Source organism: Tursiops truncatus, chromosome 17 (assembly GCF_011762595.2).
Source record: "Tursiops truncatus isolate mTurTru1 chromosome 17, mTurTru1.mat.Y, whole genome shotgun sequence".
NCBI lineage: Eukaryota > Metazoa > Chordata > Mammalia > Artiodactyla > Delphinidae > Tursiops > Tursiops truncatus.
Genome location: NC_047050.1, coordinates 6,240,334 through 6,268,015, shown reverse-complemented (window position 1 = coordinate 6,268,015; position 27,682 = coordinate 6,240,334). Strand labels below are relative to the sequence as shown.

The window sequence follows — 27,682 nt, the reverse complement described above, 5'->3', positions numbered from 1 at the left end:
CCTGGGGGCCCCACCATAGTAACACTGTTGTTTCAGTAAAAACCAAATGCAAGAAAGAGGATAGATGTTACAATCTGGCCATCTGGCAACACCATCTTATCTGTGCCACTTAGAAAATGATGCTTTGGGCAATGCTATGGACCCAAGTGTGTAATATTTGCCTTTGGAAGCTAAATGTACCCTAGTTAGCTGCCCAGGGGGTCACTTAGAGTAGCATATGAATAAAAAACATGATAGAAATGCTTCTAGTATACGAAAGCATACTACCGTCAAAGATACTTTTGCTAAATATTTGCTTCAAAGTCCTGAATAGGATTTCTGTCTGTGTGGGAGAAGAACCCTCTCCAAACAGTTTTAAGGTATTAAAAGTAAATGTAAACATTTTCAGTGTAAGGTCATTAATTATAAATTATGTCTTGGAGAAGAGATTGGAGGGAGAAAGAACTACAAACAGAAATCTGTCTTTGGAGAAAGAAATAAATCAATAAAAAGCAGGAGGGCTCTGTGTTTCTGATTGTGGCTGACCGAAGCATATAATACACATGCCTCATACTGTTCAAAGACATTTGCTGTAATCTAGTGTTTATTTGTTTTCATGTTTGAATGTCTAAAAACGGATTTGAATTTTATTTCCAATAATTAGCTCCGTAAATTAAGAGTTCTCTTGTAATTGAACCAAAGGATTAATTTGGCTTTTTACTAAAAAATTTCTTTTAAGTTTCTTTAGTTCCATATATTGTAAAGATGACACAACGATTGTATGACACTGTTGCACAAATTCTTAATCGCCTTATTATGATTGCCTTTAATATACCAAAATGCCGAATATGAAAGACTAGGCTGAAGAGCTCCTTAAATTAGCACTTTCATTTCACAGCGTCCTTTATAATTCTGCTGACAAGGTTACTCATTTGTTTACCTTAAATAAAATGCTGTGCTTTAATTAAAATATTCATAAGTAAGTAATATTTCTCACACCTTGAATTTCACAGCTGGGGCCTGGGCTCAGCAAACCACCTTCTACATGAGAAACCATAAACTGACCTCTGCTGCCGACTTTGGCAGATACTTGGTCTTTAGACATAATTTATATTTAACTATTTTGACTAATTCCAAAGCCACTTTTCACACTGAGCTGTGTCTGGTTTTGAGCTCAGCATTACAAAATGCTAGCCAAGCAAGCCTCATTCCCTGCTGTAAAATTCAAGATGTGGGAAATTTAAACTAGTCCTATCGATGAAAATACATCCAATGGTGAAAAATATTTTATTCTTTAGGGGTGATTTCAAAAGATTGACAAAAACAGACTCTAAAGCCTTGAAAGAATGAGCTTAATGGTAGCAGACAACCGTGTGTATTCACTTTGCTAATCTTTCATTTTTGACTCTAATGACTTTTTTTCTGTTTAACTTAGCAATGTGACCTTTAGCCTACCACCAAGTCATTTTTTGGTACTTTTGCTCACTTTAGGATGATTTTACTTGTATTTGCAAAATGATCCCCTGTGAAAAATGAAAAGCTTCTGTAAACTGAAATTCAATTCTGAACATTTTTACCTTTTCACACTGAGGCTTCCATACACTCATGCCATCCAGTGTTTTTGTTGGAAAGGGCATGACCACTCGGCCACTCAGGGTCCCCAGCCCACTCCCAAATGTGACTTTGACTGCCACTGCCAACTCCTGAGTCTTTGGAAATAGAGCTTCAAGACACAAAATTTTAAAATAGTGATGAACCTGCAAACTCCATAACTGTTTCTTTGATTAACATATTGAACATAATTGATCATCTTTTAATTCTGTCCTTGTTTTTATATTTAGCAAGGAGAATATATATCGGGATTTGAATGCACTGTAGAATTCTCTGCCCATTATGTAAATATGAATGACTTCCTTATCCACATGTAGTTTCTTTCCCCGGCAACCTTCATCAATAGTATCTTTCTAAGCCAACTACCTCCACTGTCAAAGTACCCCAGATAAATCGGTACATATGCTTTATGGAAAATGGAAAATTTTACTATAGTTAATCTTTTTCTTATCTAATCTCTTGCCATACTTCTTAAAAACTTGTTTCAGTAAGAAAACACGATCTTTGGGGAGATGTATGTTATTATATTATGTGTGTGTGAGTGTGTGTGTGTGCGAACACACACAGTTATCATTCTGCACTGTACTTCTCTGGAAACAAAAGCAGATGCGCTTTCTAATTTCTAATTTCAGACTCTCTGTTGTTACAGGTCTATAAAAAGAAAACAGAGGCTGCAAAGAAGGAGTACCTGAAGCAACTAGCAGCATACAGAGCCAGCCTGGTATCCAAGGTAACATGCAACCATGTGGTATTGGGATGGATTGTGGCCATCTCATTGCAGACTCTGATGGTCATGTGAAAGCCTAAAAGATTACTGTAGCATTTCTGCACAGTCTCCTTTGCTGAAAAAGAAAAATCCTAAACAAAGCTATATGTTATGAAAATATTTGTTCATACCTAGAGGACCAGAACAACATCCTCTGGTGTCGTTCCATCCATCCTTTTGTGTACTGTTGCCCACCTGTGGATTACTGATTTTGTGGGTTAGTCACAGTGCGTTCTTAATCCCTCACCAACTTTCTGTTTCACCATGTTCCATGCTTAAATTGCCCTCCACCCTGACCCCATCCCATTGGTCTTTGCTGAGGAGATGCCAACTGTCTTTAATCCTAGCCTCATTGCAACATCATCAGAATGTAAGCCTACCAGAACAAACAAACAAATGAAAAAAATGCATCATTTCATTTGAAAATGAAAACACCACTAAAATAGTTTATGCTTTAGAATATCTCAAATACGAGCCCTTGCTGGTATAAAGACTCAAGAGTTAACTCTGTTTGGTGTTGGATTATTAAAGCTGTATTTCCTTTTATAGATTTCTCAGGCAGGTAACCTCAGAGACAGGGCTGAAGCTATGAGGACTGGACACTGTGGCATCTTAAGTCCAGATGTGGCTGGTACCCAGCTCAGTGCGGGTGGGGCTCTGGACTTCATTCCATTCACCCATGAAAAATACTTTCTGTTTTATCCACAAATATCCATTCCCCTTCCAACAACTCTAAAGTAATTATATAATTTAGTTTTTCTTGGGGAAAACATATACTGAATATATGATACAGAGAAGAAAAAGGAGCACAAATGCATAAGAAATTTCGGTACACTTGGTCTAATGCAACTTTGCATTCCACTTCTAAGGTATGACATTGTGGGAAAACTTAATATTTATTATTTAACCTTAAAATTCCTAGCTCATCTGTACTATCTCACTATGGATCTCACACTTTCTAATTTTTCTAACTCCTTTTGAAGCTGTTTATATTTTCTGCTGATACCGTCACACATTTCTGTATATTTATAGAATTCACAGCATGTATGTAAAATTATAGCAAAAAAACAAGGTGCAAAATATTAGATCTATCCAACAATTGGGTTGTACAGTTACTTGGTATTATTCAGATTAATATGCCCAAGATTTAAGGGGGCATATGAATTCTTCTTATTTCATCCAAGATAAGTTTCTTCTTGAGCATTTTAAATAGAAGTTTTAGTCAGAACATTTTACATATGAGAAAATCAATACGTGAAGTGTCAATCCCAATACAAAGCACTCCGGTTAACGTTATGCAGATTGCCAGAATGCTATAATGCTGACTAAGCTTTACTTTCAAAACAAGTGTCCTCAGATTTGCTCTTAGCTGCAACTTTTCTTACTATTCATTCTCAGAGTTGCAACCCTCAGTATACGGCAATTTGTATAAATGCTGCGAATTGCCATTTCTACATTTAAAAAAACCCAGCACTTTTCTTTAGAGCTTACTCTGACGTTTTTCTTCTCTTTGGCAGCAGGAATTTTGCTGGAGCTGTTGAATGTCTATTTATGTACAACTATCTATTGTATGTATACAAAATGCAGAATAGTTATAAACACCCTCTCCAGGTTAGAAAAATGGCCTTCTGATGTTGTATGTGAATGGGATATTTGCAGTATAACCTTGCAGACACATGCAGAAAATCTACCAGCCTATCCGCTGATTGCACACAGAAACATATATAAAAATCCATTGCTTTTCCATTTAAAATGATCACAAGGAAAATAGCAGCCATTCGTGTTTACACATATATTTTTCTGTTTACTTTTTTTAGTATGTTATAAATTATTTCCCTATTCTGAAAGATCTGAAGACCTAAAGGTGCAATCATAAAGTGCTACACGGTAATAACAGTCACCAATCCAGGCAACCACAGTGTGCCAGCCGAGCTCCATCTTCTCCGTTCACTCTTTCATGTGTTCATTTGGTGAATTTCCCTGGGCATGTGGTCTGTGCCGAGCGCTGGGCCAGGCTCGGAGTACACAGTGGAGAGCTGGCAGGTGCGTCCTCTGCACTTAAAGAACTTTCTCTTCAGTCCGGGGAGACCACTAGTGAAAACATAAGTTAATGAATGACCAAGATCTTTGTGAATTGAAGCCTTCTGGGAAATCAAGGAAGGCATCTGATAGGGTGGTCTGCTGACTCCTCTTTGAAGATATGAGCCTGGAGCTGAGAGCAAGGGAAGACAGGAGCTTGCAGGACACAGGGAGCCTGGGACAGAGCCGACCAGGCAGTGCAGCAAATGCAGGCTCGGGGGACAAAAATACCTCCTTGGTTGGAGAAACGGTCAGTGTGGCTGGAGCTGAGCGTACAGGGGAGTGTGGTCTGAGATGAAGCTGGGAAGATGGGCAGCGGCCAAGTCACGAAGGCCTTGCAGGACGGTGAAAGGAGCTGGGTTTCGTTTTCTGTACAAAGGGACGCCACTGAATGGGTTCCAGTAGGGGGATGGCATGATCGGATTTGTATTTTAAAAGATAGCTTTATGTGAATGACTTCCCTCACTCCCCATACCTTACCCCTCAAAGTAGGCTTGATTGTCCACATTTCACTGAAGAGGAAAAGTATCACATAGGCAAGAAGTGCCCAAGCCCTGTGTTGACCTCCCGCTCCCTCAGTCCTTGTGCTGGGCCGTGTTGTCCCCAGGTCCTGACAGGGCGCTCGACCTGCCTCCCTAACCCCCTGCCCCAGAGTCAGGATGGAGCATCGATCTTCTCTGTTCTAAGCCCACTTAAAGTGGTTTCTTTACAATGTTGTGTTAGTTTCAGGTGTGTAGCAAAGTGATTCAGTTGTATATATTTTTCAGATTACTTTCTATTATAGGTTATTACAAGATAGTAAATGTAGTTCCCTGTTCTACATAGTAAATCCTTGTTGCTTATCTATTTTATGTATAGCAGTTTGTATCTGTTATTCCCATACTCCTAATTTATTCCCCCGGCCCCCGCTTTCTTTCGCCTTTCCCCAAAGTTTGTTTTCTATGTCTGTGAGTCTGTTTCTGTTTTGTATATATTAGATTCATTTTATTATTTTTAGATTCCACTTACAAGTGATATCATATAGTATTTGTCTTTCTCTAACTGATTCCACTTAGTATGACAATCTCTAAGTCCATCCATGTTGCTGCAAATGGCAGTATTTCATTCTTTTTACGGCTGAGTAATATTCCATTATATATATATATATATATATATATATATATATATATATATATACACACACACCCCACATCTTCTTAAACCAGTCATCTGTTGATGGGCATTTGGGTTGTTTCCATGTCCTGGCTTTTGTAAACAGTGCTGCTGTGAACATTGGGGTGCATTGTATCTTTTTCAGTTAGAGTTTTCATCTTTTCCGGATATATGCCCAGGAGTGGGATTGCTGGATCGTATGGTAGCTCTATTTTTAGTGTTTTAAGGAACTTCCCTATTGTTTACCATGGTGGCTGCACCGATTTACATTCCCACCCACAGCGTAGGAAGGTTCCCTTTTCTCCACACCCTCTCTAGCATTTGTTATTTGTAGACTTTTTGATGATGGCCATTCTGACCCACGTGAGGTGATACCTCATTGTAGTTTTGATTTGTGTTTCTCTAATAATTAGCCATGTTGAGCATCTTTTCATGTGCCTCTTGGCCATCTGTATGTCTTCTTTGGAGAAATGTCTATTTAGGTCTTCTGCCCATTTTTTTGACTGGATTGTGTGTTTTTTTTGATATTGCGTTGTATGAGCTGTTTGTGTATTTTGGAGATTAACCCCTTGATGGTTTCATCATTTGCAAATATTTTCTCCCACTCCACAGTCTGTCTTTTTGTTTTGTTGATGGTTTCCTAAGGTCACTTTTGTCAGTGGAATACTGTATTAGCCAAAGCTCTGTGTCCGGTTCCCCAAGTTCTCACTGGCAATTTTGATTTGCTCCTCCAGAGCTACGTATTTTGGTACCAATTTTCTCTGCAATGTGTTTCATCCAACAAGGCCTTGTATCCCTGGGCCAACAGCTCTTGCCCTCGCTAATGTGTAACCACGTCAAGGCGGCTACTTCTCACTGCTTCCACTCCAGGCCCTAGTCTGCATCCCAGCCAGAGCTGCACAACACCTTTTCCACATCAGGCACAGGGCTTGGTGCTGAGAGCCCAAAGGCGAGCACAACAGATCAGAGCGTTTCGTGATACTTGAGAGGTTTGAAACTATACTCTAAAATTAACTGCTTCTCACTACTCTAAAATTAGCTGTTTCTTACAGAACATAAACAAAAGAGAGAGGCAGCCAGCGAATATTGGTCCACCCGAGAGACTGAGTCATAGGATTAACAGTGCTCCTCTCCTTTCAGTTCCATTCTAGCTTAAATGAATTATATACCATCTAACCCGGTGTATTAATTAACATGACTCCGGACCCGAATAAAATTGAAGTCGTAGTAGAATATTCTGACCTTCGTACTTGAAAATGACAATACAGACACACTCTCAGCTGGACACCCAAGTTTTTTCAGTAACAACGCAAATACAAATGGCACCTTGCTATCGAGTAGCTTCTATGTGTCCCACGCTGTGCTCGGCATTTTACATAGATTTCTACTCATCATCACAATAACCCTACAAAGTGAGACTTAGCCCCATTTTCTAGACAGTGTCTAGGCAGAGAGACTAAGTGACTTCTAGAGTCTAAGAGACGAAGGAGAGGCTGGTGGTAGCAGAGGGAGAGCTCACACTCGCTCTCCGGTTCCAAAGCTTGTAGGCTTTTCTCTGCCCTGGGTGACTGTCAATTTTTATATCTTTAGAACTGCGGCCTCTTATTATCCTCAGTAAAATTCTGTGCCAACTCTTACATGTTAGACAGCCAAGAGTAAAGGTGTTCTCGTTTAAATGAGGCTGGGGATGAGGGTAGAAGGCTGCTCCCTCCCTCTACCCACCGCCCACCACCAGAGGCCGGCCCGAGACCTTCAGAGGACGCTGGGGCCTGCGGAATGTTTAGGAAGCCCTGTTCTGTGCCTTGCTGTTCAGCTGTGCACGTGCTTTACCTAGTCACGTGGAGCCAGTGACAGACCCACCCAGGGTTAGATCTGCTCGGTGACAGACCCGCCCAGCACAGCCCCTCTGCCGTGGAAACACACGCGCAGTGAAGGACACAGGAAAGGGAGCCCACTGGCAGCTGCAAGCACAGCCCGGGTAAGACCTGGAAAAACTAACCTGTTCAGTTTTAGACTCTATGATTTAAAGAGGGAAGATTGCAGAGGAAAGAGTCATAAAGCAACTGAAAAGGGAGGGCGGGAGATAGTAGCAGAGAAGAGTGGATTTGACATTACTAAGTCTGAAAAACACATATGTGGGCGTGTTCACCCCATGATCGGTGTCAGGCACGGGCAGTGGTTCCTTGTGCTCTGCTTTCTCTGAATCCAGAACAAGAATGGAGACACCATGTTACCCTAGAGGAATTTAATCTGAACAGGGAGCATTACCAAACTCTTGGATTATTTAGGCAAACAGTTTCTTTCCATTGAGAAATTTAAAAGCAGGAAGCAAAGGTTTATAAATAAGGTTTGGAGAAGATCTTGAACGTGTCTTCAGTACCTGTGCTTCCCCAGGCACCAAGGGAAGCATGAAAAACCTCTAACGCACCACCAGTGTCACACGAAACAAGTCCTCAGGGGGCAGAAACGTCCCCAGGCACTTGGGGCAGCTCCATCTGGGTTCAAATTCCAGGTTTCTCACTTCCTAACTGCTCGCTTTTATGCATGTTATTCAACTATTTAAAGTCTCAATTTTCTAACGTGTTAAACAGAGAAGATAATAGGACCTACATCATTAGGTTTCCATTAAAATAAAATAGGAAACTATATATAAACTGCATGATTCAGGATCTTGAACACAGGAAAGCACTTAATACCAGCAATTATTATTACTATCAGTTTTATGTTTAACGTTATCGATAGGTGCGCAAAGAACTAGGAAAGTTTTGTATATGATTCGCGATATCGCTGGATCATATTTTCAATGTCTGCAGGGCCTCTTCGATGTAAAGAAAATTTTAAAGTGGCATTAAAATAAGAAAAATTTGCTTCATACATACATTCTTTTATAAAGATAAAAAATGATCTAGACGTTTAAAACAATCACCTACACGGGTTCCTTAACTGAAATGTCTTTATGGGCCTTTAGTTGAGGGAGCCTATGAATAGTCTGAGGGTCAAGGATATATGCCATGTGGAACCTGCAGCTTCTGGGCTGGAGTGGTTTTACCTGCTATTTCAGGTCGTTTTGGGTTGGACTGTTAAGTAAAGCTTAAGGAAATACAGTTTTTCCATAGACTCAGGAATTCCTAGACATGAGCCTAAATTACGTTGAAAGCAACGTATAACTTTAAAGCAACTGGAACTAGCTTTATCTTACCGCATAGACCAGAATTTACATTCCCAAAATGAGTGTTGCATTCAAAGGACTCACCTTGGGCGGCTACACACTTATCTTATGATGGCCCCAGAGTTCAGAAGGCTTTTGGCAGGTCCTCTTTTAGAACCGCACTCCGCAAAGGTTTATGAGCCACCTTAGCAAATCAACATTGTCACATGGCTTTCACACCTCATTCTTTTCCCCAAACGTCACCCATATACATCCAACAGACTTGGCTTCAAGTGACTATTAGCTGTTTCCAAAAATCAAATTCACCACCAAAAGACAAAGAGTTGTCTGAGGATATGTAAAGCGATGTCCCACAGGCGCTGAGGCAAATCCTGTACGAAGTTCCCAAATATTCCAAGTAAAAGCAGCATTATTGAAATAAGTGTACAGCTGCTCAGAAGTGCCAGGCTGGAAAGAGACAGTGTTTGGATGAATATGTTCTGGTATGTCCAGTATAAGTAATCAGATTCATGACTTTAAGGCCACACATCAAATATGAGATTTTGTCTGTACCTTGAGCTGGGGTGCCGAAACTGACAGAGGATGATGGAAGCTTTTTGTAATGTACAGTATAGGGCAGTGTTGAACTAAATTAAGTAAGTTCTCTGTTGCCATGACCGATAGTAAAGAAACACAATTCTCAGTTCAATTAAAGGATAGTAAATTTGAAACAAAAGAAATGATTTCTTTTTACAGGATGAAAGTAACTCATAGAATTCACGCCGTAGAGAGCTATTGAGACAAATACTTAGTCTGAATATGAAAATAGGATGGATCATTTTATGACTGTTAACATAAAATTTGCAGCTCTGTAAGCCCAGATCGTGATTTAAAGATAGTAAAATCTCATGCTTCAGGGTGTAAGCTAATCACCTGCAAGTACCAAGAAGAATTTTCCTTCCAAAAGTAACAATGCACAGTTGAGTGGGTGCATACAGTTCGTTTAATTTCCAGTGCATCAAGTATTGGTCAGCACTGGAAACAAGAATCAAATTAGATGAACTATTAATCTGATTTGGTTCAGCACCTCCTATATTGTTATTTCCACTGGGCTTTATGTCTTGTGTTTATACTTTGCTGTTTTAAATAAAAATTCCTTTGTCAATCTTTCATTTTTATAGTACTTATCATCCCAGAAAGGGAGCATTTATAGACTATTTATAGACTATTATCTATTAGACTAGTCTATTATTTATAGACTATTATCTTATTATAGACTATAGACTATTATCTTCTTATAGACTATAGACTATTATCTTCATTATACAAAGTAAATGAGATTGAAACTATCCTGGACAATCAACAACTTGATTAATAAGAAGTACCTTAATGTTTATAGAGTCGTACCCTTTGTGAAAGACTACTGAAAAGACCCAAAAGGTCTTCATTGGGCCACACACACACACATTCCATTTTGCTTATAGAAAACATCCTTTAGAATCAGGGGCCCAAAAGAAAACAGGAAATAGAGCTTATAAACCAATAGCAAATACACATTCATCCCATGAAAATGTCACGTTCGAGGGTGGATTTTCAGTTGTGTGTACACTGATAGGGTCATATTTGGCAGGTGACCGACACAAAGCACACACCACTAAATAAAAGTGGTTAATGCATTTGAGATTAGAAACAAATTTAAATGATTTAGACTGTATGAGAAAGTAATTCTAGTTTCTGAATGGAAGGTATAGAGATCTTCATATACAATGTAATTATTTGCAAAATAGTAGCCTTGCTTTCATAGTTTAATTGGAAGAAACTGACAGTGAGAGTATATTAAGCTTATGATTTCTTCATATTTCCATTTAATCATGACGCTTTGCTGTGAATTCATGACACTTTGCTATGGAAAACAAACTTGTTCTGCCTATCTTCCAAAACAATGGAAAATGAACTTGTTCTGCCTATCTTCCAAAACAATAAAATATCTCTGTAATTAATAGGTGGTCTGTTGTATTAGTCTGATTAAGAATTCATCAGAAGTGAAGCTAGAAGCAGTTTTTTTTCCCTTTCTAAATGAGTGAATCTCTACATAAAGATACAAATTCTCAAAATATGGATGAAACGCAGTAAGCTTCCCTGCTTCCTGCCATCCACCCAAGATCCAGTGGGGAACAAAGCACATGGTACCTAACCAAAGGGCAAAGCTAAGGGTTATAATTTCTCATTTCTTCTGGAAGGGTGTGGTTCATGATGAGAGCAGAGAATGAAGATCAATCTGATATTCTGTGGGTTTTCAAAGATTTCAGATCTTTCCTTACCCCTTAGGGAGAGGAACAGAATGTCTTGTCAGGGATATCAGCTAGGGCAACAGTGACTGCTTGAGGTATTGTTCAAGAACAGTCATTCAGTCACTCAACAAACATGTTTGTCTTCTCTATACTTAGCACTGTGTCAAATTCATGGGACACAGAAGATTCCAGTCCCGACCTTTAAAAAATCCTTTCCTGGGAATTCCCTGGTGGTCCAGTGGTTAGGATTCGTGCTCTCACTGCCGGGGTCCAGGTTCAATCCCTGGTGGGGGAACTAAGATCCTGCAAGCTGCGCAGCCAGAAAAAAAAAAAAAAAAAAGCAGGACATCATGGTGAAGAGAGAATGCAGGAAGAGAACCCCCAGTGGAGTGCCTGCCATGTTTAGGCACGTAGCTAGATGTGTTATTATTTATCTTGTCATATTCAACGACTTTGAAAATATAGAGAAAACATGTAACTTCCCCAAAATTCTTTCTCTCTCTATGTTAAAAATTGTTTCAAGTATTGTCCAAATCCTTGGTTTTGGAAATCTGTTTACTTTCACTTCATTATTGTCCTTCTAGTGATTAAAAACTACTACTATTTCAAAATAGGTTTAACAGTACTGATCTCTACATGCTTTAGAATTGAGAAGACAAATGACAAACTAATGGCTGGATAGACAAAATGTTTTGTGTTTAGTTACTATGAGGAAGGAGTCTTCTCAAGGTTGGCAGTAAAGTACCTCAAGTAAGTTGCTGTCTGTTTCTGTATCTATCTGTCTATATCTCTATCTCTACATCTATCTGTCATCTAACTATACATCAGACCGCATGTTGTTATTTAGAAAGTGGAATTCAGGAGAATTTGGTTCATGGTTTATTTTGAATTTGCCTTAATGTATCCATGCCTTAGCTCTTCCAGGCTATAGCTGAGAAGTTACCGACTTCCTAATTCCTTCAGGAAGTAGTGTCACTGTCCTTGGCCTAGAATATGAAATTCTCTATGCAGATAGTATTCGAGTAAACATGAAACAAAGGATAATTTTGGTTTTACACCTGGATGGATGTAATTTATATATGCATTTGGGGGCAAAACAAGTTAGTTTATTTGAGGCAAGAAATATGACTATTTAAATTGAAATGTATGTTCTATTTGTCATTTTTAATATGCATGTGTAATTCATTAATTCTTCTTCTGAACCAGTGTTTTCCACTGAAGACTATTTCAGTGAAATGGCCCACTGAGGAAAGACTTCTGTGATGGTCCCTTGGAGATTCACAGTGTACATTAACACACTCAAGGCTCTGACAAGTCCTGCAGGAGAGGCCCCCTCTTAACCTGATGTGGCCCAGTGCTCTTCCCACACATATTTTGTCATGGAAACTTGTTTTTTAAGGACATTTATGTTTCCACAAACCCCCTCTAATACAACTTGGAAACTGTCGGTGGGGGGCCAAGTGGCAAAGTCCCTAGAGCTGCTTTGCCAGGACTGGCTTCTGGCCCATGAAGCCAGCCAACTGCTTGCCTAGCATCTGTACCCACTACAGTCAGTGATTTCTAAGTGTAGCATAACCTATCCCTTTAGGTTCGTTTAATTTAAATATGTTTTTAATTACCTTGTTGGAATTCCTGGGACGATCGTATGATCATATCTGAACCTGTCATGCTGTGTTCCCATACACACATACGTGTTCATACAAGGTCAGGCTGCCTATCCACTGCTCTGTGTGTACCATATCACTAGATAATGATGTGATTATTGGCTACAGAAATACAAAGTGAAAACATTTTACAACTCCACAGATTTTATAGTTTTGGCAGTATGGGAATCGTGAGTGATTTTTCTCCTGTTTACATGAAAGCAACTATAAGGCCACAAAGAAGACACACTAACATGTATTAATTTTTGTAGCTATCTGGTCATTGTGCAATTGCTCCTTTCCTGCATGAAGTTGATGCAGTATGTAACTAAATATGAAATTAGCCCTTCTGTGCTAGGTCAGAGAAGAGGGAATGCAAACACAGTGAGAACACTTTGCCTCGTGACTTAAACGCACAGACACACAATAAGCACATAATCTCCTTGGCATCTATGGAATGACTTTTGCGGCGTATCACTGCAGTACCCGTTATTCCGATGTAAAGCTAGTCACTGTTTACACAGCCCGAGTTAACCCATTTGACCTTTTCCTTGAATTGTTCACTGCTCTGCACATCAACAATAAGAATTTTTAAATGGAACCAAAAAAAGAAAATGACTTAAGTTTTTTTTTTTAATTGAAAGCACCTTTTAGGTACTACATTTCATAAAGCTTCTTTGGTCTAAAGCCTCCCCCTGAAAATGTTTGTGAACAGTTTTTGACCTTTTTCATGTTAATGCGGAAAGCAGGGAGTCTGAATGTCTATTCCTATTTCAGAAAATCTGCATCACTACTAACACAGAGAAGAATATTATAATGAGAGGATTCTTTAGAGGAGCTTGGATTCTTTAAGGTTCACCTTACTATCTACTCTGCCTGGAGTCAAATCAGAGTCTCACAGGACCCCATGTCTCCATGGCTGACATGTTTTTAGAGACGGCAGTTGCGTCCTTCCCATAGGGAGAGGATGTGAGGCCACCAGTGCTCACCCCAGCCTGGCCTCCTCCGCTCAGCACATGGGCAGCACCGTTCTTACTGCGGCTCTCACTCAGTTTTCCTACACCGTTGGGAGGAAATGAGTTGCGTCGCTGGCTGCCTTGTGCAGTGAAGTTCCCACGCGGAGTTTCATGTCGCTGTGCATGATGAGCCAGACTCGTGAACGTGCCCGTCTGTCCACGGTGCTGTGCGGAGACCCAGCAAGGGAGCCCAGGAAGGCCCTACAGTTCTGGGTAACAAGAAGCTCATGCTGACTTATCAACGGAAGAAGCATGACATCAAGGTCACAGAACAAGGGCACAGATGCATCCTCAAGACCTTGTTTTGACCAAGTGACTTTTTTCTCCAGAAGGACATTTCAGCATTTTCTTTCTCCAGCTGGTCTCACCTTTCACCATTTGTTTATCAGCCTCTTCCTCTCACCAGAAGCAGGCAGGTTCATGCCCAAGAAGAAATGCTTTGGGGTTCATTCTTGACGCTTTTCAGCTTCCACTGAAATGTCTAGTTTTTAAGTCAATTAAAAGATTATTAGGAAATGACCGTGTGAAGGTGTGAAAAAAGTTAGGGCAAAATTGTATTAATTTATGATGGAGTCTAAAATTTCTAAGAGAGATTATTTTTATCCAGTTCATTGTTGAGGATAATTCATCACCAACTCTTCAAAAAATCAAAATGTGTTCTATGGTTACTTTGAAGACATATTAATGTGGTTTTATATGACTTCAGAAAGGTATTTTTGAACACTTTTCTCCCTTATTCAGTTCCATCAACCAACTTTGTTTCTTTGTGCAAATATCTATGCCAAGGCTCTTTGAGAATATAAAATGGAAAAATAAAAACCTAAACGTACAATCAACAGAAGAACTCCAGAAGTGACTTCCTTTCCAAGTGAGCCACACTGGCTCACTAATGCCCACTAATTAGGGCACTGATGTCATCAGTGCCCTAATTCCTATTAGGGCACTGATGACATCCACCCCACCCCTCATCTTTTTCTCTCTCTTTGGATGATGAGAAAAGTCACCAAATTAGAGCTTAGCATTTAAGCAAAGAAAAAAAATGTCATCATACGTCGTTTTAGATTTTATAAAAGAGGTGCAACGAGCTCAGACGTGCATAAAGTCACGTGAAGTGATGAAGGAGGGGTTTTTGAGAGTCAGGAGTAGTAACAGGTGTTGATTCACGTGACGTTCACGAGTGAACTCAGAGCATCTTCCTAAGGAAAAGCAACACCCGTGCGTCTGTCTCTTAACTCTGTTCTTGTTTGTTCCTCCACAGAGCTACAGCGAACCCGTCGACGTGAAGACATCTCAGCCTCCGCAGCTGATCAATTCAAAGCCGCCGTCAGTGTTCCCTGGGCCCAGCCAGGCCCACTCAGCTCTGTACCTAAGTTCTCACTATCACCAACAACCAGGAATGAACCCTCACCTAACCACCATGCATCCCAGTCTCCCCAGGAGCATAGCCCCCAAGGCCAATAACCAAATGCCAGTGACTGTCTCGATAGCAAACATGGCCGTGTCCCCCGCCCCTCCCCTCCAGATCAGCCCGCCTCTTCACCAGCATCTCAACATGCAGCAGCCCCTTGGCACCCAGCTCCCCATGCAGGTCCAGCCCGCCTTACACTCCCCCACCATGCAGCAGGTACGTGCCACGCCGCGCCGCGCACGGGACTCCCCTTCGGAGGTGCTGGAGGGTCTGTTCATCCAGCGGGGATGGGGTGGGGGGGCTTGTCCGTTCTTCTGTTTAAGTGGAGAGAGAATGGAAGATCTTCAACAAATATCTGCTTCCCGAAAAGTAATTCACAGGGGAATTGGGCAGCCTCATACGATCACAGTAGCTTCTGCTTTTCATAATCCCTGGCTTCTTTCCCATGATACCCGTTTTGCTTCATGTTTCTAATCACCCTTCCTGTTTTCTGCCTCTTGAGTAAAGTACATTTGTTGTTTTCAGATGCCACTACTGCTAAAGATCTCTTTGGGGTTGAGAATCTGCCTTTAAAATATATGCATATATTGTTTGGAAATGAGAAAGTCTTGATGATACGCCCATTGAGTCCAATAAGTGCTGCAAGATGAAACCAGGCCGACTATTTCTAGTCAGAAATATCAAATTTGGTACACCCTTAAGAGTCCTAAGAAATGAAAATGTTAACCAGAGTTTTATTTAAAAATGGATATCTGGCTTCTACATAGATTAGAAAACACAGGAGGTTTGGAAGCCTCCCTGCCCACCCCCCAGTGATGGAAACCATTTGTGTGCAATCTTAACTTTTCTTTGAAATCAATTTTTCCTCCTGGATTTTGGTGTTATTTTAAAATTTGGGAATAAGGAGCAAATGATGTAAACTGAACATAAAGCATTTAAAAATCCTAAAAACTTGTTTTAACAAAATAGATCAAGGTAAAGCCTATAAAATATACCAAATCAATCTCTCACTTTTATAATCCAAGGACTCTGTTGTCCCAGAGCTGTAATTAAATGTGCAAGCGTAGCCCTCCTGTGGGAGCGACGTCTAGCCCTCTGTGGACTTCGAGCCTAGAGTCTGCCACAGTGGGGTGGAGAGGAGGCAGAAAGAGCAGTCCAATATGGTAAATTCATCTTTAGTGTTGTCGTCATTGACAGGGTTTCCAAGAGGTGACAGTGACCAACCTTAATACGTTACCTTACCTCATCTTTAATTTCAGAAAATTTACAGCGCAGGTCCTGATGTTGCCTTCATCTCACAGGTGAGGCGACTCAACCTCAGCAGAGTTGAGTAACATGCCCGTAAGGTCAGAGCTGGAATTCAAACCCAACTCTGTTCAGCAATCAGAGCCTAGATTTTTTTTTTTTTTTAATTTATTTTTGACTGTGTTGGGTCTTTGTTGCTGCGCGCGCACTTTCTCTAGTTGCGGCGAGCGGGGGCTACTCTTCGTTGCGGTGCGCGGGCTTCTCATTGCGGTGGCTTCTCTTGTTGTGGAGCTCGGGCTCTAGGCACACGGGCTTCAGTAGTGGTGGCGCACAGGCTTAGTTGCTCCGCAGCATGTGGGATCTTCCCGGACCTAGGGCTGGAACCCGTGTCCCCTGCATTGGCAGGCGGATTCCCAACCACTGTACCACCAGGGAAGCCCAGAGCCTGGATTCTTAAATGCTAGGCCTGCTGCCTCTCACTCTTAATCATTCTTGTAAATCCTTAACAGTTTCTTCTAAGAATTGGGAGGGTCTTTACATCCTAGTTAGTTCTGAGATTGAATGGTTGTGGAGAGCAAAGGACTCATCTCTTTACTGAAGTCTTCTTTGGTCCCTAAGCCAGGGATATTGATAAAGCTCAGACAACTGACTTACCTGTTAGCAGACTGGCTGTCGACCCACTGGGGAAAAGCCAACCTCCATCCACCACCTTGCCTTGTCTACAGCAGGGTCAAAGGGTCCAATTGCCATTCTTTCCGTCAGACGTTACTCTCAATAAGAGGGACGCTCTTTGGGTGTCCTCGCATTTTAATGAACCAGTAGTGTTTGAGTGAAGAGCTAACACCTCGAGGGACCCGACCTTCAGTCATGTGTTTTGAGTCCTGTCTAGGTGTGCTGCCTGCCTGAGGGCCCGTGTTTTGCTCACAGTGCTGTAGTGAGGGGTGTTTCTCCTCAGAGAAAAGAATACGGAAGTCACGGTCCCCTCCCCGAGCTGAGGGCCAGAGCTCTGTGCAGAGAGAACACCTTTCTACTAATGTATCCACTCAGAGACAGTTCATTTTCCATTTATACTCATACCTTAGATGAGCTGGCTGTGACCAACATTTCAGAATTGCATAAGGCCACACGCGGAAACGTAAGAGATGTGTCTTTCCGTATAGAATCTTAACTGAATAGGAAAAAATAGAACAGATTACATTGGACAAGTTACTCATCAATTTTTAAGTCAGTTCTATTAGTGTATCTCAGAAAGTGTTCTTATTGAGACAGTAGGACCTGATTTCAATTTACATTAATAATAGAAGACAAAATGGCATGAACCCAAAGTGGAGAGGTAATACAGCTGCAGAGACCACAGTGACTGAAATCACTTTTAGCGATTCCTTGATCATTGCAGATAGTCAATAAAATAATTGTTGAAGGGACAAATGAACAAATGAGTGAATAAAAAATTAGTAGTAAAAGTTTAAATATTGGAAGAAATTACAGGCTTGTTTGTAGAATCTCAAATCCTTGGAAGTTTTAAATCTTTTCATTTATTCAAAAAAGATTAATTGAACCCCTTAACATGTGCCAGGCACTGTCTGGGCTCTAGAAAGTGAGTGAGTTGTGAACCCATGGAGCTCACATCAGAGTTGGGGCAGGGGGGTGGCAGGTAGTAATAAGATAAACATATAAATAACTAGGATCCCATGGAAAAAATAAAACAGGGGGGCAAACTGCAGGGTGTGTGGAGGAACGGCAGGTCTTTTGCTGGGATGGAAAAAGAAGGCCCCTCTCAAGAGCAGGTGGATGAGAAGAGGAAGCAGCCTTTAAGAATCAGAAGGTGCGGGCTTCCTTGGTGGCGCAGTGGTTGAGAGTCCGCCTGCCGATGCAGGGGACGCGGCTTCGTGCCCCGGTCCGGGAGGATCCCACATGCCGCGGAGCGGCTGGGCCCGTGAGCCATGGCCGCTGAGCCTGCGCGTCCGGAGCCTGTGCTCCGCGACGGGAGAGGCCACAGCAGTGAGAGGCCCGCGAACCACAAAAAAAAAAAAAAAAAAAAAAAAAAAAAGAATCAGAAGGTGGGAAGGGTAGATACCAGCAGAGAGCAGTAGCAAGGAAAAGGGGCTCCTGGCTGGAGGACCTAACTGGGAGGGGCGTGGCTTGTGCAGATGTGGAAAGGAGGCCAGTGGGGAGCCTGGCGAGGAAGGGCGAGTGGTGGGCAATGAGGTCAGAGTCATGGGTAGGTCACTGGAGTAGGATCCTGCAGGTTAAGGGGGCTGGAAGCCCCAACGAGTTGACAGCCCTACAGTCAGGATCAGAGAGTCAGTCCATCACCGCTCCATGTCACTCAGCTTATTACAGTCACAGCGGTCTGTGGGGCCAGTGTTCATGTCATCCAAGTGGGTCTTTCCTGTGGTTGTAGAGCTAATGAATGGGATTCGACCTGTCTGGTCCATCATCTTTATCCTGACAATGTTTGCTTCCTGGGCACGGGGGCCATGTTCCCATTTTCAAACACCAAACAAAGAAAAAAAGAGAAGGAGAAAGTTAATGGCTCCTGTATTTTTAAAGTAAAGTTTCATATTTCATTATTACTTTAGTTATTATCCTTTGGAAAATGAATGTATCCCACAAAAATGATTGTATAGTCCACCAGGAGTAATAGTTTTTTGTTGGTTTTTTTTTTCCTGGAATAATATTTTATACAGTAAGCCCATAGACCTGGGGTTTTTTTGGTCCAATTTTCTTCTTTTTTTTGTTCACTATATTGTCCAATGATGTTAAGAGAAAAAAAATCATTAATATCTGTCAACTTCCTTTATAACCTTAAGAAAAAAATCTTTGTATGGTATCACACAGACAGATTTTCAATTTCCTTGTGTAATAAACAGCTGCTTTAGGATGTGGGTATAATTTAAAGGTTTAAAAAAATCACATTGAGATTGATGAATAAATCAGTTGTGAAGACAAAAACATTGATGCCTGTTGAAAATACCTCTCCAGACAGACAGGAAATGAAATTAGTTCCCAGTAAAGTGTGGATATGAAGATCACTGTTTGGTATTGCTGCAGGCTTTTTTAGGACTTGCTGTGGTGGCACAACAAAACTGCTAGGGCTACAGAAATCTAATTAAAGAGCAAATGTCCCTTCTGACATCAAATTAATCTTTATCATGTTTCCTATTTTTATTTCAATCTGGCACCAGAAAATGAAATTTAAAATTCCAGGCATGCTACAAAACAGTTGGTGATTTTTCTCTTGAGCATTAAAATGCAAAATATTCAGCCTTGTTTAATTAGACTGCTAAGCAAACAGTTTTTCAGAAATTTATATCATCATTGTTGTTTCATATTTACATCAGTAATAAAAACGTCCGTAGTTCTGGGTTTCACCTCAGCATCTCTTAATACAGTCTTCAAAAGAATGTTTCATTTTCTAAATTGAAAGCAAGTGAAATAATGGTCTTCAGGCTTTGCTTGTATTTTTCTTGGTCCTTGGTTGTTTTAATACTAGTGATCTTAAATTTAGGCATTGAAGTTAACTGAATTTTAAATCTTTGAGCTTTGTAGATAACGCATAATTTTGGCTTTATAAACTGAAGTTACCCATTTAATCTTACAGTGATCACTTAAAAACTAATGTTCTCCTGATATTCTCTCTCCCAAGCTTGAGGGACCATGTTCATTGGATAGGAAAAAAAAAACAATGGTCATTTCCGTTTTTTGATTGTGTGGTGTTGGGTGGAAGCAGGTTGATTGATTTTTATTTATTTTTTGCTTTCTCATATGTTTCCATACCTTCAACACGAGATATTTTCAACTACTCTGTTTTTGAGACTTACTTACTTTTAGGTTACGTATTGTTGATTGTGCAAAAATCCAACGTGGAGAACTTTACATTAAAAAGATAGGAAAGCCTTGGTATTTACACAAATATATTCCCCAGGCCTTTCCAAGATTAGCATCAAATAGTCAATGTTAAAATTTATTTATTGGAACACATGATTTATTGACCCACTACTGTGGGTTTGACCCTGAGAATATCCAGTAAGCAACACAAACAGTCTCTGGTCACTGGGCAGCCCTGATGACGGGGCTGAAATAAGAGTCAGCGCGAGGCTCTTCTCTCTGGGGACGTTTTCCTGCTGTCTGCCTAGCATCACACAGCATCACATGAGACACTCGGGGAAGAGGTCCAGAAAGCTGGACAGTAAGCCCCATAAAGACATTATGGGACCATAATGAAATGGATAGAGTTTGCCGAAGCCAGTGAAACTCCTTGTGTCACAGAGGTACAGGATGGTCTGGAGAAAGAGAGAATGCCAGCCTGGAAAGGCCTGGAGAACCAAATATCCAGTTATATACCTCTCACTTCTCACCCCCCTATTTTGGAAAATGTTTATGGCTGGAGCTGCAGGTGCTGTCTGCATAAACAAACTTACCTCCCACAAGCCAGTTGTTAGTTTAGGAAACATTCTATTCCTTCTAGTCTGTGTGAGGTCAAATAGCCCAGCTGGCTGAATACTCTACTTTTCAATGATTTGTCTTTCATGAGCAGCTTTGGTGGGAGTTTGCGTGGACATTGGCTTGAAGTCTTTATCACTTGAATGGAAAATAAATTAATATCTTAAAGCCAATATTGAGAATTGAGGACATTTGATAATAGATGTCTTTGAGTCTTCACCCAAGGTACCCTCAAATGAGTGAAAGTCTAAGGAAATAGCCTTAGTTGAAAATCAATTTTCTGTTCATTCTGCTGAATTTTTTTAAAAAGGTAAAAATCTCAACAATATTATGCCTTCAGAAGAAGCTCTCTGCAAGTAAATAGAGAATGATTTGTTTTCAAATCCCTTGATTTTTCAGTGGTTAAAAACCATGTATGAAATCTGCTGCAAAAAGAGACAGCCACGAGATTAATTAAGTTGCTTTTTTAGTCATTTCCAGTAAAGCTTGCTTATGCTGCTCTTGAATTCACCAGATAAGCTAAAAATAAATCTTAGCGTATAATGCTTTTTGTTTACCAGATATAGCTATCTACTTCAGAGATTCTGTCCTTGAATTTTTAATAGCTCTGCAAGGATTAAAAGTCAACACTTCACCATACCAGTGTATTAAAAGAACCTTCCTGAAGTCTGATTATTATTTAGTTAATAGACTTTTCAATTAAAAAATATTTGCTCTGTCTTATACTTTTCCTTCTCTGTGTTTTCCACTGGCAAGTTGTTTTGAATCTCCTTCCCTGTATTAGTCCAACAACTGTTAAAAAGCTTTGGTTGAAATTTTTAGCTGAGAAAGAAGTACAAATAAAAGAAGAAGCAGATGGTCCCTTTGTGATTGACTGAAGAAAAAGGGTTTTGAGAACAATATGTGAATAGGTGTAGTCTAATAAAACACTCAGCCACCTGCTGCCTGGATCCTTCAAAAAAGATTCTGTTGCATATTCTGGGGATTAACTATTAATGTATCCTTAGGTTTGATAGAAAACATAAACTCTGAGGGGTTTAGGGCCTTTCCCCTTTGTTTTGATTGAGTTGGCTTTTCTAAATTTTAAATTGCTTCTAAATTCAATTTATCTGCTCAAGAGTATAATTTCAAGGTTTTCTAACACATGGTTAAATGAAGGAAAGGTAAAAAGGATGGGTGGTGGGCACTTCCTTTCCATCTTTGTTTTAAGTTTTTTGCGTCCTTGGGATAAGCTTGCCCTTTCAGGGACACTAGCAAGAAGGCAGTAGTGTTTGCAAACAATGGATAAATATTTAGGTGCTTTTCTTCCTTAAAAGGCACTTTGATCCTTATTTGTGGACTTGCTTTCCCTTTCAGGGATTTAATCTTCCCGACTATCAGACTATAATCAATCCTACGTCTACAGCTGCACAAGTGGTCACCCAGGCCATGGAATATGTGCGCTCTGGGTGCAGAAATCCTCCCGCCCAGCCCGTGGACTGGAATGACTACTGCAGTAGTGGGTAAGTGGCCAGCCATCGCCACCTGGTGGCAGACAGCTCTCCTAGCAGGCATGTTGTGCCCTGCTCTCTGGTCGTTGGAAAGATCCGTCATTTCTTCCTGCTTTACAAAAGATAATCTAGAACGGTTCCGTGTTCGTGAGAGCAGAAATTTTTAAGCATCCTTCCAACCATTCCAAGAATAAATGCCTTTAGATCCTGTTGGCTTTTACTGTGCACTTTCCCAGTGCCCAACTCCACCCCTCAAGCTAGAGCAGACAGACACGTCCCCCTTGGTCACCTGTAGCAAGGCTGTCCTGTTAACAAGGCATCATTTGTCTGTTTTCTCTTCGCACAGGGGCATGCAGAGGGACAAAGCACTGTACCTTACCTGAAAATCCGAACACCTCTTCTTTCCACTGAGGCATTCAGGGAAGTCTTTTCACCGTGGATTGCTTTGTATAGTCAAGGCAGTTCTCCATTTTATTAGAAAAATACAAGTTGCTAAGCACTTAGGACCATTTGAGCTTGTGGGTCACCCACTCTGGAAGAAATAGTCATGCTTCTTTATTATTTTTTTAATCCTTTATGGACATTGTTTTTCTTCTTCCCTGAAGGAAATTTGGACCATTCAGATTTTATGTTGGTTTTTTGCTGTGAAGTGCTGCGCTATAGTAACTGCCTTAGCAACTATAGATGTCTTGGATAAAAGTCCTGGATTTTCCATTGGTTTTCATAATGGGTGTTTATATGAAACTACTAAAGACTTTTTAAATGGCTTGATGTAGCAGTCATAGCAAGTTTGTAAATAGCATCTATGTCACACTCTCCTAGAGTATAAAATGTGAATGTTTTTGTAGCTAAATTGTGATTTGAAACTGGCTCATTCCAGTTTATTGATTTCACAATAGGGGTTAAATTGGCAAACATTCATATTTTTACTTCATTTTTAAAACAACTGACTAATAGTTCTATATTTTCAAAATATTTGAAAAAAAAACCGTATTCCCAAACGATTTTCATTTAAAAACAAATTGGCTTTGTCTCATTGATCAGACAAAAAGAAACTAGTGTGAAGGGAAGTGCAAACACGTTTATTTTGTACTGCAGAAAAATTGCTTTTTTGTATCACTTTTTGTGTAATGGTTAGTAAATGTCATTTAAGTCCTTTTATGTATAAAACTGCCAAATGCTTACATGGTATTTTATTAGATGCAGAAACAGATTGGAAACAGCTAAATTATAACCTTTACATACGGCTCTGTATCATTATTTCTTCATACTGTGTCTGTATTTAATCTTTTTTTATGGAAACTGTTGCGCCTATTTATGAAATAATAAATATAGGTGTTTGTAAGTAAATTTGTTAGTATTTGAAAGAGGTTTCTTTGATGTTTTAACTTTTGCTGGCAAAAAAAAAAAATTCACGCTTGGTGTGAATACTTTAGTTTTTACAGTGAATAAAGCCAAATCTACTTTTCATTTTAGCAGCAAACTAAAGTAACCAACCCTTATTTCTATATTTCTTTGGTTCACACAAACGAAAAACTATGATATTTAAGAACTTTCTTCATAAAATAGAACAGAGAATCGCCCTAGAAGTCACATAGGCTCCAAGGCTAAACAGATGGGTCTCTGTCTGAAAGAAAAAGGTGGCTTCTTGGTTCTCAGCTGGTTTTAGTCAATCCGTAAACTCCCTCCCCTCCCCACAAAAAAGAATTAAAGTCAAATCAATCAAATTCTGCAAGCTGCATGCTTTTCACAAAATCCAGAAAACATTTAGGAATTAAACCGGGGGTTGGGGGGGAGGAATGAAAGGGGAAGCATACTGTCAAGAATATATCTAAAAATGAAAGGTGAGTAACCAGACAGGAAAAAGGAAAGGGGAAGCAGTCCCAATTCGAAAACCGTTGATAGAAATTGAGGTTCTTGCTGTCATTTGTGCCTCTACAAGCTACTGTCTTTTCAGAATTCCTGGGTCTTCCAAGAGAATTCTGAGGGTACTGGAGATCTGCTAAAGAACAAAAAGCTTTGAGAATCTGGCTGAAGGTTTGCATAGCTTTTACATCAAAAAGAGCAAATTACACCCTTACAGAGGGTTCTATCAAGAAAGCTAGTCTGGTTGGAAATCAAGAGAATGGCTGATGTCTTTTTCGCGGAATGTGTGAAATAAACTTAGCAATTTAACTAAATACAAATATATGCATTGTGTAATCCAGTCAGAATTAAAAAGACAAAAGGTATGCTTGCTTTGGAATGATTTTAGGCGTTGTACAACGTCGAATCAGCTGAGCATGTAATAACAAATAAATAATGCAGATCCAATGTGATTATTAAAGTGACTGTAGCTGAGAGCTCTAATTTTCCTGTCTTGAAACTGTATAAGAACTCGTGTGATTAAGTTCACAGTTTATTGTTTGTCTGTTTAGTATTTTAGAAATATACCAGCGCTACTAATTACCTAATGTCTTTTATTTATTATATTATGATAAAGTAACATTTGCCCTTGTGTTAAGTCTAAACTGAGAAGGTAATTACCGGGGTGAGAACAACCAGCTTTGACTTTGACAGGTGGGTTGTACAGGAAAGTACAATGTTGTTTACAGTTTTTCTAGAGCAGGTGTGCAACCAGGGTAGAGAGAGTATTGAAACTTGATACCAAAAACAGTAAAAAATAAACAAATATAAATAAAAGAAAACATCATAAATAAAAATTCTGACCATGTATGACCATATTCTATTTGGATATCCGTAAGTCTCTGAAAGACAGACCCAGCCAGATGAGGGATTCCAAATAAATTTCATGGCAGAAGCGATCGGGCACAGAAAGGATGAACAGCTGCCCCAGCCACAGGCGTTCCTTCCTGAGAACGCCCTCTGTCAGGTGTTGCCTGAAAAATCCTCTACTTTTCAAGAAGCCAGAATCCAGCCTGAGCCCAGCAGCTACTAGCTTGTAACCGTAAGGACCAGTGATGGTGTCCACCAAGTTCCCTGCTATGTAGCCTTCCGCAGGATCCCGGGACCTCAACGATAATGCTGATCATCGAATATCTTTTCCAACACACCAAAGTCAAAATTATAACTCATTAGAGAAGAAAAAAGACAAAAAGGTGTGACAGCGGCTAGGAGAGGTTGAGTTGTCTCTCTAACATCCACAAGAAAGAATAATCTAAAATCCCAATTCCCATTCTAATGTGAATGAGTTGACAATGGAAAAACAGTAAAAGAATGACTTTCAGCTACGCAAATTATCGAACAGAGCTGAGGATGAAAGCTGGGCTCTGTGATTGTTTCTACCTTGTTGCCTTAAAGGAAAGAAGTCCCTTCTGACTGAGGCATCAGTGGTCCGTCAACAGTCATGACAACAAAGAACTGTGTGTCCTGACTCAGATTCATTGCTAAGAAATTTTTTAAATTTATGAATTCCAAATTTAAAATAGGCACATCAACAATCCATTTACCTTTCCTGTGGACCTTTTGCCTTTTGCAAGAGAGTTGCCACACATGTTTGGAAGGTAATTAGATTTAGCCATATGAAATTGCCTATATACAACCCCTTTACCTACCAAATGGCAATTTCGTACGGTTCCACCCAATATGGTTGAGAGCTAGAGACGATGGGATTTTGGAGACAACGTCGATATGATTTCAGATGGAGCTAGAAGTTCTTTACAAAGCCCCAGGAGAAAAGACTCCAAGAAGTAATGTTGTGCTTGTTTACAAGATGCCCCACTTCCAGTCAGTCCCAGACAGCTATGTTCAACCAAACAAAGAATATTTCAAATTACCAGATTCCAGGAAACCCCAATAAACGTCCTATTTCTTTGTTATATTAAAAAAATTAATGTGGAAATGTGTAATGATTATCTGCTGGAACATGAAAGTTTTTGTTACACACAGATGTTCTCTTAATGCTTATTTGTTGAAAGGGGATTTGATCTGCATTTTCTTATTCCATTCGTAACTCTCATTTTAAGGTAACTGCAGAAACACAGAGAAATTCACCTGTTTTGCTGATGGCGGAACATTGAAATAATGGCAAGGCAAGGTGCAGAATTCACATCCTAAGTTTAATCCCCAAACATTTATTACCCTGAGTCACCTAATGGGTGAATCCATGCAAGTCACCCAACAGTACAAGTCTGTTTCCCTAAGATAGAATAACTTCTTTACCTCCAAAGCAACTTGGAATGTCATAGCGCATAGTAGGTGCACAATAAATACAATGATATGTAGAAAAGTCAGTGGCACATCACAGATTATCCTCATCACATAGCAGTTCTATGGTGTTTCCTTGATCATTTTAAAGCTCTTTAAATATAGAAGGGAATTAAATATTACAGACGAGAACTGGGAGGTGAAGAAGAATGGAAATTTTTCATTACAATTTTTTTTGTAACCTAAGGTTACAAAAAGATTGAAAGAAGGACTTTTAGAATGAGTTATGCTGTATTCTTTGGGTCTATATAATCAAACAAGAGTTTCTAGTTACAAACAAAATAAAAGATGGAATATACACTAGTCTCATCGAGAAAATGAGAAGCCAAGGAGAAAAAAAGGTGTCAGACAAGTAGGAGTGTTGAGCGCAGGAGAGAAATTTCAGGAGCCAAGTTTATAGAATGCTAAATTAAAACATTGATGAACGGGATGTTGGGTTGTTTTTCTAATTACCAAGTGCAAGTATGACTTGTTGTAACAAATTAAAGACCCTATATCCTGGACTCTATTTAAATTACACCAGGATGAGAAGAAGTGGTCCTTTTTTTAACTTCTTTTAAATTTTTTTATTGGAGTATAGTTGATTTACAATGTTGTGTTAGTTTCCGCTGGACAGCAAAGTGAATCAGTTATACATATACTGTATCCACGTTTTAGATTCTTTTCCCATATAGGCCACTACAGAGTATTGAGTAGAGTTCCCTGTGCTATATAGTAGGTCCTTATTAGTTATCTATTTTATAGATAGTAGTGTGTCTATGTCAACACTAATTTCCCAATTTATCCCCCCCGCCCCCGATTTCCTCCCTGGTAACCATCCTTTTTTTAAAAGATGCTCAAAGGAGATTTCCCTAGGTCTGTTTTGGACCAGGTCCCAGCGTGGAAGAGCCTTCCCTCACAGACAAGTTTCCAAATCTTCACACAAGACTATTGCTTGTGCAAAGAGCGTGGGAGCTGCCTGACATCACAGTTCCGAAGGAGGGAGGCTGGGAGCTGCGGGAGGGAGGGGTCACTTCTAACGCAAGATAGACACGCTCTGCAACACGTGTGTCTACAGCGACATGAGACTGTTTTCTCTTTTCTTACGCAGCCAGCGTCTTGTCCTTTGTATCGAGAACCAGATTACATTGTAGGAGGTAGGAGGTGAAGACGAAGCGCTTGCTCTGGACCTGGAGACCCCTGAGGATAGAGACGTGTAATTT

The 27,682-nt window shown here is 40.1% G+C and overlaps 1 protein-coding gene across 5 annotated transcripts in view; it reads left to right on the top strand.

Annotated features, from left to right (window-relative positions):
- Window positions 1-24,722, top strand: part of TOX (thymocyte selection associated high mobility group box) — a 298,440-nt gene extending 273,718 nt beyond the window's left edge. For all 5 annotated transcript variants that reach the window (XM_019925288.3, XM_033842927.2, XM_073794417.1 and 2 more), the window contains 4 exons: window positions 2,240-2,320; window positions 14,944-15,309; window positions 22,141-22,286; window positions 22,621-24,722. In XM_019925288.3, the coding sequence (XP_019780847.1) occupies window positions 2,240-2,320; window positions 14,944-15,309; window positions 22,141-22,286; window positions 22,621-22,657 (630 nt within the window). In that variant the 3' untranslated portion in view covers window positions 22,658-24,722. The remainder of the gene's footprint in view (window positions 1-2,239; window positions 2,321-14,943; window positions 15,310-22,140; window positions 22,287-22,620) is intronic.
- Window positions 24,723-27,682: the final 2,960 nt, after the last annotated feature.